The sequence below is a fragment of the Xyrauchen texanus genome, chromosome 26 (genome assembly GCF_025860055.1).
Source record: "Xyrauchen texanus isolate HMW12.3.18 chromosome 26, RBS_HiC_50CHRs, whole genome shotgun sequence".
Classification (NCBI taxonomy): Eukaryota; Metazoa; Chordata; class Actinopteri; order Cypriniformes; family Catostomidae; genus Xyrauchen; species Xyrauchen texanus.
In genome coordinates this window covers 7,736,704-7,759,060 of record NC_068301.1, presented here as the reverse complement: position 1 = coordinate 7,759,060, position 22,357 = coordinate 7,736,704, and the positions used below count along the sequence as shown (strand labels likewise).

General features: G+C 42.5%; 1 protein-coding gene across 5 annotated transcripts; it reads right to left on the bottom strand.

Annotated features, from left to right (window-relative positions):
- Positions 1-1,227: 1,227 nt before the first annotated feature.
- Positions 1,228-20,592, bottom strand: LOC127619948 (pre-B-cell leukemia transcription factor-interacting protein 1-like). 5 transcript variants are annotated; one of them, XM_052092988.1, is made up of 11 exons: positions 19,847-20,592; positions 19,060-19,144; positions 18,225-18,309; positions 16,727-16,821; positions 11,755-12,367; positions 10,471-10,701; positions 10,235-10,258; positions 9,548-9,579; positions 9,370-9,432; positions 8,138-8,315; positions 1,228-2,278 (listed from the first exon to the last, which is right to left on the bottom strand). In XM_052092988.1, the coding sequence occupies exons 2-11, from the start codon at positions 19,114-19,116 to the stop codon at positions 1,359-1,361; spliced, it is 2,298 nt and encodes a 765-aa protein (XP_051948948.1). In that variant the 5' UTR covers positions 19,117-19,144; positions 19,847-20,592; the 3' UTR covers positions 1,228-1,358. The 5 variants fall into 5 exon arrangements, with proteins under 5 accessions (XP_051948948.1, XP_051948945.1, XP_051948944.1 ...); XM_052092985.1 differs by lacking the exon at positions 1,228-2,278 and adding an exon at positions 4,487-5,658 and having other exon boundaries at positions 19,843-20,592; XM_052092984.1 differs by lacking the exon at positions 1,228-2,278 and adding an exon at positions 4,487-5,658.
- Positions 20,593-22,357: the final 1,765 nt, after the last annotated feature.

Below are 22,357 nucleotides of genomic sequence, written 5' to 3'. Positions count from 1 at the left end.
GGCACCATTCTGAGTAAACTCTAGATATGGTTGTGTGTGAAAATACCAGGAGATCAGCAGTTACAGAAATACTCAAACCAGCCCATCTGGCACCAACAATCATGCCACAGTCCAAATCATTGAGATCAAAATGTGTTTGATGTCAACATTTACTGATGCTCCTGACAAATATCTGCATGATTTTATGCACGGCAGCCACATGATTCACAGATTAGATAATCGCACGGATGATTGTGAAGAACAGCATTTCAGAATGCTCCTCTGCGATGTGGGTTGGTGCTGTTTTGGTGGCATGAGGGGGACCTACACAATCTTAGGCAGGTGATTTTAATGTTGTGGCTGATCTGTATAGTCCAGTCAATTCATACGTCATATTATGATACTTTTTAGCGCTAAATTCGCAAATTCTCCCGTGAACTCGCAAGCCACTGTCCACAATTTTCTCTCTTGCAATCATGAATGCGCAACAGACGTGAAAATGTTCACGGAAAACCGACTTAAATTTCATATGCCTTGATGGACAAATTGTATGACACTCTTGGATCCTTTTTAAGTTTTAAAGTGAATCTCTATCAACTGCCATTGTCTTGAAAAGATGGTCTGGAATACTCATTAAATTATTCTATAGAAGAAAGTTACACAGTTTGGAATGGCATGAGGATGAGTAAATATCCATTTTTGGATTAACCATACTTTTAAGTTTTAGTAGAACTTGAGTTGGGGTAGAATCTAAAAGCTTACAATGACCTCTAAAACCTCTGAGGTGCAAACAAAGCTTTAAAAGAAACCAGTTTGACAACAGCATTCCAAGCAAGAACATAGGGTCGGTGAAAAAAAAATCAAATCAAATAAAAACTGAGGACCAAAAAATTTAAATAGCTAAAATAGTAAGCCACTCTCTACATACAATTCTCAGTTCTGACATTCAGTATTACATATTTTTGATAGAAAACTTTCTACAGTTCTCATTGCACTCACGAGGTCAACCTAGTTTATAACCCCACTTTAATCCTTCTGTATGGTAAAGCAATTTCATTCATGTGGTAACACATAATGCTTGAGATGATTGACACTTTACACAGCAAGCAAGAGCCAAAGAGTTTGGCATTGAAGAACAGGACTAACAGAGGTAGCTTACACCAAAACATTCAACGCCGAGGTGGGACTTCACTAATGACAAGAATCCAAAGAGAGAAACTCCTTACACTAGGCATTGAACTACATCTAAATTCAGGTAAGAAACAGCTGTTTGGAGAGACGATTTCTCAACCATTGCGTTTTGCTTTTTCCATAATTTCCTACACATGGTGAATTTTTCCAATCTTTCCACCCAGATTCTGCTTTGGGCAGCGTTGACATTATGCCACAGTGGTGGAAAACCTCAACAGTGCCTCCTTCTCAAATTCCTCCATCTCTTCTTCAAGGGAATCACTGTGCTTCCCATTCTGCTCACTTTTTAAAGCATCAACCATATCTTCCAAGATATCTGCGACATCCTCTGCAAACTTGCTGAAGAGCATACGGTCATGGGAAAAAATGCCACCATCGAAGAACTGGGCTGTGAGACGACTAAGAGCTTCCTTGTTTTCTTGAGGAACACCTTCAAGTTTGCTTAGGTATACCTCAAGAAGGTCCTGAAACTCTGCAAGCTTGACAGGAACAAGTCCCTCAATGTCAGCACAGTTATCCACACCACGACAACCCTCAGCAGGATGTCGGTTCCTCCTGAGTTTCTCCTCCTGGTGTTTCCAAAAGTCTGCCTGCTCATGGTGATGATGTTGGTGCTGATGTTTGGAAGCTTGACCCTGCCAAGGTCTATCCCTCTGTCTCCTTTCTCTCTCCATCCTTCTCTCGTCCTTCTTATGGTCCCACTCTTCTTTGTACTTTTTGAGATGCTCTTTGCATTTGTCAACATTCTTTTTGTCTTTACCATGCTTCCACTCTTTCCCTCTTTCCATCTCCTCCTGCCATCGACTGTCATGTTCCTTCTTTTTTCCCCATTCCTTCTTCTCTCCTTTGTACTCTTGGTGTTTCCTCTTCCATTCTTCCCTCTTACCCAACTGGTCCACCTGTTTTGAGAGCCTCTTCTGCATTTCCACCAAACTCTCCCTCAAACCCTGCTTGTTCCAGTCATGTTTCTTCATTCCCTCCAGCCTCTTCCCGCTTTCCTCCAATAGAACCTTCTGCCTTTTGAGTTCTTCATTTTTATCCAAGTGTTTCTCAGTTCCCGCTGGACTAGACTTGCTGGTGGAAGGTTGTTGTGGGAGTTCTTCTGTAACTGAAGGGCAACACAGATAGAATACACAGCAGAAATAAATTGTATGCACACTAATGTAGATGCTTTTTTGTTAAAATGAATTATGAACAATGACTGTTATTGTAATCATTTGAGTAAGAGTCACAAGTTAATGGGGATTTAGGGCAAAAATGCCCCTGATATTCAAAATGTGGGGGCAAAAATGCCTTTTATAGTATTATATATAACATTCTTGATGTTGATTGTATTCTATAAATTACATCCTGTTTTATTCAGATGGAGAATTAAAATTGAGAATTAATTTAATGAATTTATAAAATTAAAGTATTTGACATGAAAGGATGACACGCAGTGGGCCTTATTAATGAAACTTTTTGTGTATTAATGCATTCTTACGTAAATTGTCACAATGATCTGAAGACAATATACAATATAAAATTGCTGTACTTTTCCCCCTCCAAAATCCCTATCCCGCCAAAATGTCTGCCTCCGAGAGCTTTTAAGCTACTTCAACCAAACTACACTCAGTTTACATATACAGGGTTCTATCGCTCGCTTCATATTTGTGTTACGTTTGGCAGAAGGAGGCAGACGAGGAGTGAGGATCTACGTCCAGTTCTTTAATGAATGAGCAAAAAGGTGAACAGGATAACTAAAATAAAACAACACCATGAACAAACAAAACAACCACGAGGGGAAAACACAACATAAACATGAAAAACCATCTACGGAGAGTACGGGCAGGATTTAAAAACACAGACTACCATGACATGCACAAACAACATTCAGGTGCGAACAATGACAGAGTGCTGGCAGTGATGAGGTTTGGGAATTGTGGGAAGTGGAGTTTTTTTTACAAAGACTAGTGAAACACAGGGCAGACAACAAAGGAATCGTGACATAACCCCCCCTCAAAGGAGCGGCTTCCAGACGCTCTTAAAAAAAAGAAATACCCAAAAACAAAAATCGTCCAAGGAGTGAGGGGTGGCAGGTGGACAAAAGAGGGCACAAGGGGCAAACAGACAGTCCAAGGGAGCACAAGGGTTAAACAGACAGTCCAAGGGGGCACAAGGGGCAAACAGACAGTCCAAGGGGGGCACAGAGGGCAAGAAGGCAGTCCAAGGGGCCACAGGGGGCAGACAGGAAGTCCAAGGGGGCACAGAGGGCAAGAAGGCAGTCCAAGGGGCCACAGGGGGCAGATGGGAAGTCCAAGGTGGCACAGAGGGCAAGAAGGCAGTCCAAGGGGGCACAGGGAGCAAACAGGAAGTCCAAGGGGGCACAGGGGGCAAAAAGGAAGTTTCTGGTAGCGGAGCCATGGGTGGCTCAGGAGGTGGAACCGTAGAAGGCTCTGGAGTCGGAGCCGTGGGAGGCTCAGGAGGCGGAGCCGTGGGAGGCGTAACCATGGAAGGCTCTGGAGGCAGAGCCGAGGGAGGCTCAGGAGGTGGAGCCGTGGGAGGCGTAACCATGGAAGGCTCTGGAGGCAGAGTCGAGGGAGGCTCAGGAGGTGGAGCTGAGGGAGGCAGCGCCGTAGGAGGCTCTAGAGGCGGAGCCGTGGAAGGCTCAGGAGGCGGAACTGAGGGAGGTGGCGCCGTAGGAGAATCTAGAAGCGGAGACCTGGAAGGCTCTGGAGGCGGAGCCGAGGGAGGTGGCGCCGTAGGAGGCTCTAGAGGCGGAGGCCTGGAAGGCTCTGGAGGCGGAGCTGAGGGAGGTGGCCCCGCAGGAGGCTCTAGAGGCGGAGCCGAGGAAGGCTCGAGGGGCGGAGCCCTGGGAGGCTTGAGAGGCGGAGCCCTGGGAGGCTCGAGAGGCGGAGCCCTAGGAGGCTCGGGTGGCTCGAGAGGCGGAGCCCTGGGAGGCTCGGGTGGCTCGAGAGGCGGAGCCCTGGGAGGCTCGAGAGGCGGAGCCCTGGGAGGCTCGGGTGGCTCGAGAGGCGGACCCATGGGAGGCTCGGGTGGCGGAGCCCTGGGAGGCTGAGCACTTGGAGGGTCGGGTGGCTTGAGAGGCGGAGCCCTGGGAGGCTCGAGAGGCGGAGCCCTGGGAGGCTCGAGAGGCGGAGCCCTGGGAGGCTCGGGTGGCTTGAGAGGCGGAGCCCTGGGAGGCTCGGGTGGCTCGAGAGGCGGAGCCCTGGGAGGCTCGGGTGGCTCGAGAGGCGGAGCCCTGGGAGGCTTGAGAGGCGGAGCCCTGGGAGGCTCGGGTGGCTCGAGAGGCGGAGCCCTGGGAGGCTCGGGTGGTTTGAGAGGCGGAGCCCTGGGAGGCTCGGGTGGCTCGAGAGGCGGACCCATGGGAGGCTCGGGTGGCGGAGCCCTGGGAGGCTGAGCACTTGGAGGGTCGGGTGGCTCGAGAGGCGGAGCCCTGGGAGGCTCAAGAGGCGGAGCCCTGGGAGGCTCGGGTGGCTCGAGAGGCGGAGCCCTGGGAGGCTCGGGTGGCTTGAGAGGCGGAGCCCTGGGAGGCTCGAGAGGCGGAGCCCTGGGAGGCTCGAGAGGCGGAGCCCTGGGAGGCTCGGGTGGCTCGAGAGGCGGAGCCCTGGGAGGCTCGGGTGGCTCGAGAGGCGGAGCCCTGGGAGGCTCGGGTGGCTCGAGAGGCGGAGCCCTGGGAGGCTCGAGAGGCGGAGCCCTGGGAGGCTCGGGTGGCTCGAGAGGCGGAGCCCTGGGAGGCTCGGGTGGCGGAGCCCTGGGAGGCGGAGCACTTGGAGGGTCGGGTGGCTGGAGAGGCGGAGCCCTGGGAGGCTCGAGAGGCGGAGCCCTGGGAGGCTCGAGAGGCGGAGCCCTGGGAGGCTCGGGTGGCTCGAGAGGCGGAGCCCTGGGAGGCTCGAGAGGCGGAGCCCTGGGAGGCGGAGCACTTGGAGGCTCGGGTGGCTCGAGAGGCGGAGCCCTGGGAGGCTCGAGAGGCGGAGCCCTGGGAGGCGGAGCCCTGGGAGGCTCGGGTGGCTCGAGAGGCGGAGCCCTGGGAGGCTCGGGTGGCTCGAGAGGCGGAGCCCTGGAAGGCTTGGGTGGCTCGAGAGGCGGAGCCCTGGGAGGCTCGAGAGGCGGAGCCCTGGGAGGCTCGGGTGGCTCGAGAGGCGGAGCCCTGGGAGGCTCGAGAGGCGGAGCCCTGGGAGGCTCGGGTGGCGGAGCCCTGGGAGGCGGAGCACTTGGAGGCTCGGGTGGCTCGAGAGGCGGAGCCCTGGGAGGCTCGAGAGGCGTAGCCCTTGGAGGCTCGAGAGGCGGAGCCCTGGGAGGCTCGAGAGGCGGTGCCCTGGGAGGCTCGGGTGGCTCGAGAGGCGGAGCCCTGGGAGGCTCGAGAGACGGAGCCCTGGGAGGCTCGGGATGCGCTGGCTCTTGGACGGTCATGGCTACAGGTGCTGGCTCTGGGACGGTCGAGGCTACTGGCGCTGGCTCTGGGACGGTCGAGGCTACTGGCGCTGGCTGAGGGGGAAAAACAACGCTACACGCTCAAGTTGTTTGCTGTGTTGACTTATGAGTCAAGAATAGACTATACCATGACTGTACATTAATACTAAGATAAACATGTCATCTAAAAAAGAAAGAACATTGCATCATCTGTCAAATGTCCTTTTCTAAACAAACCCAAAGCTGTAGAAGTACATTGTAAAAGTTTTATTTTTCTGCAGTATGAAATCCAAATGCAAAAATAAATGTAGTGTAGTATTCAAAACTATTTATAAACAACTTTCAATAATGTAATTTATGCATACGCATATATGCATACATACATTAAGCAATTGTCATCTGAAAGAAACCTTTTGTGTAAAAGGGGTTTGTGACAGGGCGGAGGGCGGGGCCGGGTCGTGATGCTACACACCCGACCCCTAATCAGGCTAATCAGCCCTCGAGAGGGATAAAGGCCGACCGGAGACGGCAATGCGACAGAGAGAGATTTACGAGCAGCTGCCTGACACCTGTGTGTGTGTTTGTGTCTTTTGTTCAGTTCTTTATTAAACTATTATTTATATTGTCAAGCCGGTTCTCGCCTCCTCCTTGCCCATCTTAACCCCTTTACACTGGTGCCGAAACCCGGGAAGGAGGAGGGATGTGTCGTAGTTGAGTTCTCGCTGCTACCACCCACCCCAAAGGAGCAGCCGCGGCCATCCGCCGGATGACGGAGGAGCCAGGCCACTCCGACCGCGAGGGGAGGGACTCCCAACCAACCGCCTGGAGTGGTTACCGCTGCCAGGGGCGGGGCTTTCCGTCGGCCAGGGGATGGAGGACTGCCTCTGATCCTCCCGGGGAGGCACGGCTGTAGTCCATTAGAGGGTGGAGGAGTGGCTGAGGACCAAGCTACGGCGTATCGGAGAACCGGCAAGTTTTTTTTTTTCTCATCTCTCTCTCCCACTTTCCATCTCTTCTCTACGGTGTTTTTTGGGCGGTACTTTACCGTTACAGTGAGTACCCACTGTTTTTAATTATTATTGTTGTTTCCCTCCCCCTGTCCCCTCCCAGATTCAGGAAGGCAGGGATGACCTGTTGGCAGACGGGGCCGGAAGGGAACCCCATCCCGTGTAGCATCACGACCCGGCCCCGCCCTAAGCCCTGCCACGGGGTTCTTTTTTCTGTAAATCTTTGTACATAGAACCTTTTTGACATAAAGAAAGCTGAGTACAGAACCCTAGGGTTCTATATAGAACCCCAAATAACCCCCCAAGTGTATGGATGTTTAGCTTGACCTTACTTGGGTTGTATCTTTTATTTACTGATCAGATTTACCAATTTCCTGAACTTCAAGCTGCTGGATCCATGTATTCGGATCTGCAAAATTCTAACAAGATTCACATTTGCTGCTACTGAATTTGAGGTACGAGTAGGTTTAGGGGTAGGGTCTAAGGTTTAGGGTTAGGGGTAAGGTTAACAGTGTAAATACAGATGTAATTAAATGCAGGTACTTCAAATGCAAGTACAATGCAACAACACATATGTACATAATAAGTTAATTGTAGCAAATGCTTAATTACATAGTAGTTAAAGGAATATTCCGGGTTCAATGCAAGTTAAGCTCAATCTAAAGCATTTGTGGCATAATATTGATTACCACAAAAAATCATTTTGACTTGCCCCTTCATTTCTTTATAAAAGCAAAAATCTGGGGTGCCTGGGAAGCTCAGTGGTAAAGACGCTGGCTACCACCCCTGGAGTTTGCTAGACCCAGGGCGTGCTGAGTGACTCCAGTCAGGTCTCCTAAGCAAACAAATTGGCCCGGTTGCTAGGGAGGGTAAAGTCACATGGGGTATCCTCATCTTGGTCACTATAATGCGGTTAGTTCATCGCCATGATGATGTAATGTCAACAAACCCTACAACCCTAAAATGAAAAAATCAAATAATGAGCTTTAACACAAGAATTAATGCAAGTACTTTTAAAATTATATGCTTCACATTTCTGCCTTTAACAGTCCAAATATTGGCCCCATTCACTTCCACTGTAGTGCCTCACTGTAACCCAGACTTTTGCTTTTTTTTTTAACAAAGAGGAGTTAAGAAAGTCAAAGAAAAGTTTAAATGATTTTTTGTGGTAATCAACATTATTGTGCTTAACTTGTATTGAACCCTGAATATTCTTTTAAAGACACCTAATTTAAAGTGGGTCCATTTTGTAACTGATTGGTTTCAATGAATGTGCACTATGCATTTTATCCACTTAAAAAAAGCTTTACAGCTCAATAAATTAATATTAGACAAGGGTTTAAAATTAAGTACATTCGCATGAGATGAGGACACATCTGATTATACTCGAGAAACGAATGCAATGTCTCGTGGCTGCAATTGTCAAGCGAGTGAGTACAGAGCCCAATTCACAACAGCCACATTTAAATTTTGAGCTTTAAAATTCAAATAGTATGCAATTCTCTCTCTCTCTCTCTCTCTCTCTCTCTCTCTCTCTCTCACTGTACCTGTAAGTTTGGCGAGTTCAGCAACTCGTGCTCTCAGTGTCTGTAGTTCTTCTTTCAGGCCGGGCAGTTCAGACAGTTGTTCTTTTAATTTAGTGTTCTCATTTTTAAGTACACCTTTCTCAGTGCTATGTGCATCTGCAGCCATTTTCAAAGCACTGTCCAGCTCATTTTTCTGCGACTAAACATGGAAATGAAAAAGAACATATCCTAAAGAGTTCAACATCTGCTAATACTTAGATTTACATTCAAAAGGTCTTTTTATCCGTATAACCGTGTGGCTTTTTTTCCCCCATCTGTTGAACACATATGGAGATGTTATTCAGAATGTTAGCTTCACTTTAATTTCATTGTTCTGCTATACAATGAAAGTGAATGGTGGCTGAGATTGTCATTCTTCTGGTCTTAAACATCTCCTTTTGTGTTCCACAGAAGAAAGAATAGTCAAACAGGATTAGAATGATGTGAGGATTAGTAACATTTTTGCATAATTATCCATTTAAAGGGAGAGTTCAACCAAAAATGAAAATGCTCTCATAATTTACTTTTGTGCCATCCCAGGTGTGTATGACTTTTTCTTCTGCTGAACACAAATGGAGATTTTTAGAAATTTTTCGGTTCTTTAGGTCCATATAATGCAACTGGATGGTGACCAGACATTTCTAGCTCCAAAAATCACAAAGGCAGCATGAAAGTAATCCATATGACTCCAGTGCTTTAATACATAATTGAATTAGGCAATGGAATGACTTTGGGTGAGAAACAGATCAATATTTCAATTTTAATATAAATCTCCACTTTCAGAATGTGAAATTAAAAGTGAAAGTGGAGACTTATAGTAAAATAAAAAAAGGACTTAAATATTGATCTGTTTCTCACCCACACTTACATCGCTTCTGGGGATATGGATTTAACCACTGGAGTCTTATGGATTACTTTTATGCGGACCTATGTGATATTTGGAGCTTCCCTATGTTGGCACCCATTCACTTGCATTGTATGGACCAAAAGAGCAGAGATATTCTTCTACAAATCTTCATTTGTGTTCTGCAGAAGAAAGAAAGTTATACACATCTGGGATGGCATAACGGTGAGTAAATGATGAGCCACCTTTCATTTTTGCATGAACAATCCCTTTAAGTATCAAATTAATAAATAATTACAAATAAATTATATAATTAAATTCATAATGACAACTTAATAATTGAAATTAGAAAAAAATATTTTTGGCTAACCTCTATCTGGGCCTCCAATATATTAATTTGTTTATTCTCTTGAGCAAATTTATCCAGGAGTTCCTAGACACATAGATGCAATTCATCAGACAATGCCACAAGTGAATTCAGCATGTGCATGCTTGTCAATAATGAATGAATGGTGCAAAGATAAAAAAAAATAAAGCAATGAGCCAACCTGGTCACTTAATTCTGAACCATCAAAATCATCTGTGAGAAAGAAAAAGCATTTGTTTGTTTTTTATTTAATGTACAAGGAGAACTGTTCAAAATCCCTTGGTTGCATTGTTAAACAAAACCCTAAACTATCTATGAGTCTATTGATTTAGTAAGCCAGGCATTCTAGTTATGACAAAAATGTCACTTCAACACAGTCTCAGTGTTATGTCATATTAGGTCAAGATAGCCACTACAAACATAAAGAATTACAGGTAAAATGTGTTATTTCTGCACCAAACTGAATTGCAATCCTTTTGTTTGTGCAGCCCGACTGGTCCAAACAGAAGAACATTGGCTCAACCAATGGAGTAAGTTTGGGGGTGGTACTACCCGTTTGTCCAAGCAATGAAATACTGTTTAAAAAAACCACTATTTTTGCAATTTTGTTTGGTGCTGATTGTGAAAATACACCTGCCGACAAGCCCCTTAGAAAAGCAGTGCACCCTTGGAAACACAATTAACATAGCTGATGATAGAGGCTGCCCTCAGCAGCTGTATAGGTAAATTTAGCATTTTTCCACCGATTGGTGGGATACAGGTCTGAAATTGGGATGGAAATGGACTACCATGAGCACTAAAGGGCAATCCCTATCCCTTGCTAAAGCACAAGCATATACTACCCCCTAGGCTCAAACTATGCACCTACCACCAGACTGGTCAACCACAGAACCTGGAGGCATGATAAATTTAATGCAACCACTGAAAATGGGAAATTAATGATTGTACTTTGTCAGTATACTGTAGCACATACTCATAACCAAGGGCTAAATATGAATTCTAAAAATGTGCAAATGATGATATTTGCTAAGTATTTTCTATGACTAATTTTAGTATGTGGTTTACCATAATTTATGACTTGCATCAAGGTCGCACAAAACTCACCGGAGAAAAAGAAGGATCCAAGACAGAGCAGCACAAATGCTGCAAATATCAGTTGGTTCATAGAGAAACCTGGTTTTGCCTCTTTCTTCTCGGGCAGGATAAACTCCTCTTCTTCCTCATCCTCCTCCTCGTCAGAGCTTCTCTTGAGCACTATGGTGGGCTGCACGTGTCTGAGCCTTAGACCATCACCTTCTACTGAGCTGCCCACTGGAATTTCAGCGCCAAGAGATTCTAAATTTGAAACAGAAAAGTACAGCCAGAAACAATAAAAAAAAAACTTTAATATTAGCTTTAGGTATCAGAGTTTTGATTGCGGCACTTAATAGCAAGTTAACGAGATATTCACAAGTAAATTTGAATGGACAGAAATGACCGATTTCAAAGTAACACAGAACTTCCAATTCCGTCTGTGTTTTCTGTACAGCCATTTGCGCATTATGGGGCTGTTCACTCAGAACAGGTTTTCGCATCCATCTTTGACCATTGCACTGCAACTTACTGTTTTTTTTTTCAGCATCTTTAACAGGTTTGCCATGTTTTTTACATGCTGTTTTAAGTTAAAATGAACTAAAAACACTTTGATACACCCGGGATCTGTTATATTCATTGCATTATCTATTTTTTTAGTGCAAGAACATGTTCAGTGCGAATGCCCCTAACTGTTTTGCAATTGTTCAACGTTTTCTGCTATTCAGATAAACCCACCCCTAAATGACATGTAAAAACAAAAATAAACAGTGATTGGTCACTTTTTAAGTTGGTCAGACCAAATGGGTGCGGGATCTCCAAAGGAGTGGAGTTATTCCAGAAGGGGGCATGGTCAACCCAAAAGGGAATTGCACCAAATCCAAAAGGGGTCTTCACTTCAACTCACAGTTAGGGTTAGGGGAAGTGTTAGGGAAGAGGCTCCCAATGTCTTTGCTGGAGATTTGGAGCTCCCACCCCTTTTTGGAGCTCTGCCTTTAACTATATCCTTCTCGAATAACCTGAAAACTGGACCAGGCTTTTTGCTGATGGACAAAAGTCTAACTAAAACTAAATATCCCTTGGTTAAAGTGGGTGATGATAGAAGCGTGAGATGGGAAAATGTAACATTGAAACAGCCATAACTCAAGAATTAATTCAAGTTGAGTTGTAGAAAAACTTTTATCATACATGTGTGCTTCATTTAATCAAATACATTACAGTAAACATGTAACTGTTACCTACACAACACAAAGACTAAATATCAGAAAATGAAGCAGTGGTTTAATTAATAAACGCTTCATTTTTGAAGCACCATACCTGGCTCTCTCAAAACATCAGGAATTTTCTTTGGCAGCTCCATTTCCTCTTTCTCGATGGAAGGCTCCTCCTCAGTTTCAACGGAGCCAATGGTTTCTGGATAAGGGCTGTCATGAGCAGGCCTTTCTGCTGTGGAACCAAATCCTGTATCAGCCAGAGGTGGGCTTTCAGGGGAGGCATATACTTCAGCTTGAATGTCAAGTATAGGGATTGCAGGCAAATCAATGATTTCAGGGGTGGGGCTTATGTCTACGGTAGGTTCAGAGACAGGGACATCCTGGGAGGGGCTTAGTTCTCTGAATGGTATAGGAGTGGATGTGATTTTGGTCTCTGGTTCAGGGGTGGGGCCTTCTTGAAGGGGAACATGCTGGCTGGGAAAGGCATCAGTAATGTCTTCTTCAGTAGGTTCATCATAGGTTGACTCCTCTGAAAATTGGAAGGCCGATTCTGAAGCGATGTTGAAGGGAACAGCACCCAAAAGGTCACTATCAGGGGGAGAACTGGTGATAGTGTCATGGATGATCGGAGCATGGATGTCAGGATCGAGTTCAAAGCCAGCGAAGTCAGTTCCTGCCATCTCTTTGAAGAATTCGGGGGCTGTTTCCTGGCAAATCTGGATTTTGGACAACATACAATTGTTAGTGTTTTGGGAGAGGGTAGTTTGGTGTCTATTGTTCAAAGAGTCTGCTTTAAAAAAAAGGCTTTATTAAGCACTGGGTTTAGTAAAATCTCTAGAGAAATAATACGTTCAATATTTAAGAAAATTATGCATCATACATCAAAACAAAATATGTTTAGTTTTTAACTATTGAGGGTGAGGGCTTATAGACAATTCTGCTATGTAAGGCCAGAAACATATTTTACGAAAGTACGCATATGCAAATGGCGCTTGGCCAACACATGGTCAACGTGTGGTTTGTTTTAACATTCATAATATACTCAGTGTAGTAGTTTTGTCTGCATCTTTTTGTATATGTATAAACAAAGAATATGCTTAACATGCATTCTTGTGTTACTGTGGCAGTAACAAACCTCAGTCCTCAAGGGGGTGATGGTTACCTTCAAAACTCTGCATCATTAAACTGGATGTGTTATTATTCAGATAAGTGACTATAAATATATTGACTTAGAATAGTTTACCCAAAAATGAAAATTCTCACCGTCATGCCATCCCAAATCTGTGTCTTTCTTTATTCTACAGAACACAAATTAAGATTTTTATAAAAATATCTCCATACAATGCAAATGAATGGGTGCCAAATTTTGACATGCCAAACAGCACATAAGGTTGCATCCATATCTTCAGAAGTGATATGATAATTTTGGGTGAGAAACAGATCAATATTTGAGCCCATTTTTGCTAGAACTTCTTCTCCCTGCCCAGTAGGGGGCACATGCATGAAGAATGTGAATCACCAAAAATACAAGAAGAATGTTAAAGTGAAAACTGACTGAATAGGGAGAATTTAAAGTGAAAAAGGACTTAAATATTGATCTGTTTCTCACCCACACCTATCATATAGCTTCTAAAGACATAGATTTAACCACGGGAGTCTTATGGATTACTTTTATGCGGCCTATGTGATATTTGGAGCTTCACAATGTTGGCATCCATTCACTTACATTGTATGGACCAAAAGAGCAGAAATATTCTTCTTTATAAGTGTTCTGCTGAAGAAAGAAAGTCATACACATCCAGGATGGCATAAGGGTGAGTAATTGAGAAAATTAAAATTTTTGGGTGAACTATTCCTTTAACCTTACTTACTCACATACACCTATCAGCCACAACATTAAAACCACCTGCCTATTGTGTAGGCCCCCCTCATGCCACCAAAACAGCACCAATCCACATCTCAGAATAGCATTCAGATTCATTTTACTGCATAGAGTATGTTTCCGCCTTAAGGCAAAAACACAGTAACAACACATTTTGTCAAAACTTCTTTTAAATGGGTTATAAAATTGAGAAAATTTAGACATATAGGAGGTAACTGTACTATAAACACATACTGTAAATTTCAGAATTTAAAACTTCCTCCCTTGTCTAAAAAGAGCATTTATAGTTGCCACCTTGCTGAAATGTCTCATTTTGAAATCTGTCTGTTTGTGATGACACGAAACATTGCTCGTTTGTATTAACACATCCCACACAGTGGCGATATCTCTGGGCCAGCAAAGCCTTATCTGCTGGCCTAACATGACAACAAAATAAATATTTTTCATCCTTTCATTCTCAATCACCTTTTTGCCTATGTATTTTTAATCGCTTTCCACTCTTAATTAATCTACAAACAAATAGAGAAAAACAAAAAGTTTATCCAGTCAGAATTTATTCCTTGATGCTTACAAGCGAAGTGTGACAACTGTATCACAAATCACACAGCTCCACCCCATCAGGCCTTCAGAATTTCCACAGAATCCCTCAACAGTGCAAATGAATGAGCAACTAAAGTCAAATTGTCAGATTCATCAGCCAATCAGATTGATTTATTTGTTTTTTGTGGGTGTGATCTTTAGGATATGTCCCAGTCGAGGCCTTCTAGCTGGCCTTGAGTGACGCAATCACACTTTACGTGATGTACATAATTCAAGGGTTAAAAGTGTGAGATCTTGCTGATGAGTCGGCTGTCATCACTGCTGGTATTGCCGTTGAGAAAGAGATACTTATGGATTTAAAAACACGAGATGTTCTGCATGTGACCATGTGACTGCTTAATTTATTAAACAGGAAAGGAGGACTGATTTTCACTTCAAGTAAATTGGTAAGTGCTTTTTGCATTGTTATAGCAACATCAGGAGTTTTCTAAGTGTAAATTAGACCGCTTGAGCATTCAGAGTCAGATCAAGTTTTGAAAAGTGGTGCTGCGTTCCATTCAACTCGGAAAGTCAGATTGTACAACTTCGTACTAGGAAAAGTGCAATGGAATACATCCTTAAATCAGAATTACAACTTGTAGGCTCGTTCAGATATGATCAACTCTGATTTCACCGAGATGCAGGGGTATGATGTCACACAGGGAGATATTCAAAGTAAGTGATAAACATTCACTTTATTAAGTAATATTGATAAATGAGTTTGTTTCCACATTACATGATATTGAAGCTTGTTTAACAAACGCCTGTTGCAGAAACAGGTGTATAAAACATTATGAACTCTTTTGATAATCGTACACCTGAAGCACAAATGCTAGCGCTGCAGCATTGTTTATCAGTTGGGTTGCTAGGAGACACCTCTAATGAGAGTCAAACCCCTGCTAAGCTAATGGGAGCGTTGCAGTTACGAATATCGGGGAATGGAATGCATTTATGGTCGGAGATATCAAGTAGGAATATCCCACATCCAACTTGAATGGAACGCAGCATAACCGTGTACCCTGAAACTAAATTTATTGCAAGCAACATTTAAATAACAAATATTATTAGATCGATTTTTCCAGGTATTATAGACCTCCTTGGTAGATTCATATGAAAAATTTAGATTTTTGAATGTCTGTTCGGGAGATGTTTATTTCACAAACAGTCATGCTGCAGTTAAAATTAGGCTTGCTTAGGCATTAAGTGTCGTTTCAATTTCTGGCTTTCGTGCGTAGAGTAGACAATTGGTATTACGAGTTAGCTGCGACATAATGTATGATGCCCAAAGGCATTGGGTGTCTTATTCATTGTGAAACAGTTTTCTTAATGGCATGAATCACACTGAAGACCTAGACTTTAAATGCACGGTTCGCTACTGTTCCCAAAACATGCGTCATTGTACCCTTAGCCCCGCCCACTGGCATGCAGCTCAAGTCAAGAGAGCAGACCTTCCGTGGCTAACTATTCCTAACATAACACCTGTCTGGACTATTTTGAATTATTTTGTCTATGAACTACACAGACTCTTTGACCTCTGCCAAGTATCTCGCCACTTTTAAAAGATGCGGTGTCAAGTTACAACACTGAAAGGGAGAAGCGATTCTCTTTCATTCAGCTGCTGCCTCTTGCTGTGTCATGGACGCATTCTTTCACACATCTGCGCTATTTTTAATTGTTGGTGTATGTAAATATAGGAAGTCTTAGACGATGAACGTTGGACATCTTTGACCGTTTCGATGTGTTTCCTGCGATTTGCGCCTCATTGCACTTACAGTATGTGTGTGCGTCTTTTCACCGTTCTTTGGACTATGATGTGTTTGTTTTTTCTGCTCATGTCAGCATTGATTGTTTGTGAACCAGTCATACTATGATTCAAGCTTTGCAAAGGAATAGTTTTTGAAGGATGGGGCAGTTAAAAACACTTCAGTAAACCATTTCATTAATGAATATTTCAAATGTCATGACTGTTTGATAGAGTGCTAATTTGAGTGCTAATAGTTGTGCTCGAGATGAAAAGTTGAATATACTCAGATGCAATGTGTTGGATGTGCATAGTGTAAATACTGAAATTTTATTTGATAAAGTTGAGTGGCTATTCATTCTCTTCCGATTGAGGTTGCTGAATTTGAGGGGCTGCATGATGTTAGCCAATCATAACAGTTTATCTTGAAGTTTAAAGGAGGCACTTAGGCCAAAACTGAGCGTTTCAGACAGAGGGCCAAATAAAGGGTGGAAAATGTTCATATATTACTAAACTGTGACTTTTTTTGCACCGAAACACTTTTATAACATTTTAATTAGACCTCAGGGAAGATAATAAAATGATAATAAATAGCACTTCGTGAACCCATTAAAGACTTTGATCAGTCCCATTATAAATAGCTTTGGCTAAACTCAGATTAAGAGAAAATGTAGTGTGAAAATTGCAGTAATTCCAAATCTACACTAAAACGAATTAATTTTAAGACATTTTTCTCAATTTCAGTGTTGGTGCAGTTACTGCATTATGCATGTGTAGGAAAGAATTTGCATTACATTACTACAGAAGCACATTTTGTGTAATGCTGAAGTAACTGAAAGAGAATGGTTACTGTATGTCACACTCTGTACATACCGGCAGCGATGCACTGACCTGTCGACCCTCCTCTGACAATATGGTCTCCGCCAATTGAGTTTCAGGGTCATTTAACCTCACCTCTACAGAGCTCCCTGAAAAAAAGACCATTTCACATTACAATATCAACTACATTTTTTACATATTTTGAAAATGATGTTATTGCTGCTTTTCAGTGCAAAACTTGCCACTTTGTTGGAACTGGCCTGACAATTTCCACATGATTTCTCAAATCTCTTTGATATTAAGGTGCATAGATATGGCTAGGGCCCACAGGGGTCTTTGGTACCCTTCAAAGGGCCTTTATTGCCCCAAATCAGAGAGCCCACTTGCTTGTTTATATGATATTTTGGTGCCTAGATATGGCTAGGGCCCAAAGAATCCTCTACGGCCAGCAAAAATTTGTCTGATAGCTTAGAAAAGTAATAATATGGCTGATCAAAAATCACACATCAAGTCACATGATTTGAGGTTTCATTTTTAGGTCTATAATATAAACAGTTATGTGCCAAAGATACAAGAAGTATAAGCAATAGAGATCATGATACTTGTTTTAGCAAACACAACTAACAAATATTATTACTACAAATCTGAGATGACTTACATTAAAGGTGCACTCAGTCATTTGTTTTAACATGTTGTCTTGAACTTGCACTCGCCCATAGGGGCCTAGATGCATGATTCATTTAATCCATGAGTGCAGTGTTCAATAGCAGGGTGGTTTCTGAGATTAAGCGAGTAGAATTTGTCAGGTTGTGTGATCATAACATGGCAGCCACCATGAGGGGACCCTCTCCATGTAGAATTAAACAACGTTTATGAGGTTTCTGATTCGACTGGAGTCTTCTTCTCATGTGAGTGGCCAAGATTTAATACATATGTTTCAAAATGACCATTCAATGCACCTTTAAAAAAATATTCTGGTGCCTTGTAGCATGCATTTTATTGAACCGTCCTGTAAAACACTTGGGGAGGTCAAGGTATAATGACTCGTAGGAGGAGTCCATTAAATTGTGGTGTGGTGGTGGCATCGTGGGTTAAAGCACAGAACTGGTAGAAGATGGTTGCCAGTTAGATCCCCACAGCCACCACCATTGTGTCCTTGAGCAAGGCACTAAACTCCAGGTGTCTCTGGGGGGGATTGTCCATGTAAAAAATGCACTGTAAGTCGCTTTGGATAAAAGCATCTGCCAAATGCATAAATGTAAAACAGCTTGAAACAGAAATCCATTTTCTTGCTTTATTTTTCCTGACCAATGCCAATACATAATAAATGACTCATATTGGTGCAACAGATTGGTCTATTAGCAAGCAAACTTAGCACCAAGTAAGAGTCCCAAAACAGCAAACCAAGAGGAGGAACAAAGGGAGCTGCTGCCATGCTGAATCAAACACTTTAAAAGAGCCTCAGCTGCCAATAGTGGGAGGGGCTTAAATGACAGCAGAGCATGTTAATATAGACTGAAATGTGACAGTGAAAAATAATTTGATAAGTAACCTGCTATTTCCTCGGAAATACTGGGTGCATCTCCCAGACTTTCTGTTCCATCGTCCCCTGGTGCAGCAGGGTCTTCAGCAACCTCCTGAAATCAGCAAAACACACACGGCTAAATGTGATTTAACCATTAAAGTAATAGTTCACCCAAAAAATGGAAAAAGCTCTCATCTACTCACCCTCATGCCATCCTCGATATGTATTACTTTCTTTCTTCTGCGGAACACAAATAAAGATTTTTAGAAGAACATCTCAGCTCTGTAAGTCCATTCAATGCAAGTGAATGGTGACCAAAACTTTGAAGCTCCAAATAGCACATAAATGCAACATAAAAGACTCCAGTGCTTTAATCCATGTCTTCTAAAGTGATCCAATTGATTTTGGATGAGAACAGCCAAAATATAACTACATATTTTCACTACAAGTCTTGATAACAACAGTCTTCTTGGTGATCATGATTACAAGCACTAAATTACACTTTCTAGTGCCATCTCTGCATATGCGTCAAGCACTAGGAAGTGTAATCAAGCTTGAAACCATGATCCTAGAGACTGCAATGGCAAGATGTACAGTGAAAAGGGAGTTACATTTAGTTCAATTCTCTCCAAAACCGATTAGATGGCTTCAGAAGAAATGGATTAAACCACTGGCGTTGTATGAGTTACTTTTAAGTTGCCTTTATGTGCTTTATGGAACTTCAAAGTCACAATTCACTTGCATTGTATGGACCTACAGAGCTGATGTAGTCTTCTGTTCAGCAGAAGTCACACACACCTGGGATGGCATTAGGGTAGGTAAATGATGAGAGAATCCCTTTTAAGTAATGTGGTTTGCAAACCTCTGGGGAGAGCAGAGACCAACTGTTACTGGATGACCCAGTGCTGCTATCAGACATTGCAATCCCTTGTGGCACTGCACAGCACCTACATAATGAACACAACCACAGGCAGAAAGATTAGTTCACTACCATATAGTGTCTACTATGCTGTACTGAACAGGCCATCCTTTTTTACATAGTAAAATGAGTACTACCATACTTCTAAAGTGATTTGCACTGATTAGATGATTCAAGGCATGTAGATAAAAAAGACAAGTCTATATATATTTTGATGACTGGTTGCAATATATAACACTAAATGGACGGTTTGAAAACACTATGAAATGTATTATATAGTCCACACTGGAATTATTAAACTAGGAAGGACAGTATACATCATTTGCTATTAGAGATGTTCAATGCAAGCAACGAGACAACGATTACAGCTATACATAACTACATAACAGAAGGCAAACACAAGCCACAAACAACACACAAGAGACAGCTACTGTCTTTAAAGCGACCCTCAATTGTGACCAAAAATGGTCAGACGGCAACATTGCATTCCAGAAGCTTAACGTGGCCTATTGTTTAACGCATTTTGAAATCCTTTGCTTATTGGAAACACATTGCCATAATGTTTCTGCACGTCGCGGGCTACATTTACATTGTGCATCCTGGGCTATTCAGTGCTCACGAACACACGCCATACAAAATGAACACAACACTCTTCCGCATAAAATGGGAATCCTTCCAAAACACAACAGAGATTATAGACAGCCTTGTCGGTGTTGTACAAAACACTTACTGTGCTTTAGTCGGCCTCGGTTGAGATGCGCGCGCTTTATTACGTCCGTGCTGTTTATCCTTTCGGCCTCGGTCTTGCGAACTTCGCAACTTATGGAATTCCGAGGTTCGCGTCTCTGGTTTGGTGGCGCTCTTCTCTCCAATGGGCCACGCGCAACCCTCCGATCCGCTCAAACATTCGGCATCCAATGGGAATAGAGAGTCGTGTCTGCAAGAAGGCTCATTTCAGCTGTGACTGACCATCGCAGGTGAGAGTGTCAATCTAAACGTGAAGTGTTCCCTCCGAACAGCCTTTTCATTGACTTGAGGAAAGCGAAGACTTGTATATGGACTATATATAGGGACAGGGCATGTTGTCCTCCAGCAGCTTACTGACACGTCTGCCCAACATAAAGAGCTAAATCGGTTGGGACTTCCCAAAAGCCTGTCTGCTACAACTGGACTGCCCTAAATAAACGTTACCCTTGTGTTGCAACATGTTCTTTTGTTATCAATTCACTATAAAGGCTATATTGGACAGAAGAGAATAGGCATTGATCCATTTTAGTTTCTGGTTGGAAACTTTTGGTGCCTTTCCTGGGCTGCAAGGTCTGGCGGCCCATCACGTTTGAAAATAAATGTTTGTATATGCTTAATATATGGGCCCCACAGCTTATACAAGGGCCTCTCAATGGGGCCCTGTGACTTTGATGGCCACCAGCCCTCTTAAAGGACCCCTTTGCCTTCCTGTTTCTAATTGCATTTTTTGAGCCAATCTTTAATCTTATAACGCCGCCTGGTGAAAGTTTCCATGCTCTTCTGGAAGTAGAAGATCTTGTAAAATCATTTCCAAAATAGCTACCTTCAGGTTTTGATGCACTCATCTTTTTTATGTAAAATCTTTGCTAATTTTGATAAAGTTAACAATAACGTTTATATTGTTACTGATATTTCAAAATGAGAATTTAGCAATATGTGCTTAAAATATATTTATTTTATAGAAAAATAGGTTTAAACAGGTTTAAAATATATAATTTTCTGACTATGTTATGCTTTATATGGTTAAACTTTGTTCTTCGTATAACAGGGCTGTCAAACAAAAACGTTTATTTTACTATTCATTGCTATAACTGCATGTTTGCCTGTTACATTACAAAAAATAACTTGTCTTGTGGTTGAAAAGCATTTATTAAATTAGATACATAAAGTTTGATGAGACACACTATAATGTTGGTCAGACAAAACCTTGTCTGATAATTTAAAATGGTTTGTTACAACTCCAGTGATTTAATCCATGTCTTCAGAAGTGATATGATAGGTGTGGGTGAGAAACAGATCAATATTTAATTCAGTTTTTACCATAAATTCTCCTCCCTGCCCAGTAGATGGCGATATGCACGAAGAATGTGAATCACCAAAAACAAAAGTAGAAGAAAGTAATTGAGGAGATTAATAGTAAAAAGGATTTAAAAATGTATCTGTTTCTGACTCACACCTATCATATCATATCACTTCTGAAGACATGGATTTAACCACTGGAGTTTAAAGTTTTGGTATCCTGTTGACTTGCATTATATGGACCTACAGAGATGAGATATTCCACTGAAGAAGAAAGAAAGTCATACACATCTGGGATGGCATGATGGTGAGTAAATGAAGAGAGAATTTCTATTTTTGGGTGAAATTTTTCTTTAAGTGTCAAATACTTTTTAGGGTCAATGTAAATAGTAGATCACATTGTATAAAGTATTTTTGCATTGTTTATTGAGTTGTGTCTGTGTTCCTCATGAGAACGTTGTGAGTCATACAGTGTACTGGTTAGGGGAAAGAACTGGTCAGATTAAAAGTCTGACAATCAGAGTAATATGATCAGCAATTTGGGAAATTATAATTAATCACTTGCTCATAGGTTTTCCTAATAGTTTGAGGCATTTAGCCAACTTTAGAACAGCTCAAAGACAAATGCAACAGAACAATTTTGGATGGAAAGCAAAATAAGTTTTGCTCAAATTCTATCTAGAGTCAGCAGTTAGTCATTTTTTAGAAGTGTTCTGTACACAAGGGCATGCACTGCTGCAGCAAACACTGTAACAAAAGTAAACAATACAATACTAGTACTGAATTACTGATCTACATTATAGAAACCTTCAGGACCACAGATAGTGGCAGCCAGCCAGGTGGAGGTTACTATATTCTGTCTTCCATTTCCACCTGGGGCCTATAATATATAACAGCAACACTCAATCAGGGCTATTCAGTAGTCCTTAACATGCCCCCATTTGAGCATATGGTGGCCACAAGATGTTCTTCTGCCAATATAGAGGAATGTTTTTCAATGCCTGCAATCATTGAGGAACCACAAAGCAATGAGTGATCACTGCAGCTCAGACATTTCAAAGGCTTTGTGCCATTTTTGTGTGAACTTTCCAGATTTCTTGCCAATTTTATATTTCCATCTTACTCCTTTGACAGCAAAGCCTGGCTTCTTATAAACCACACAGAAAAGGATGGCAGACATCTGATCACCCTTGAG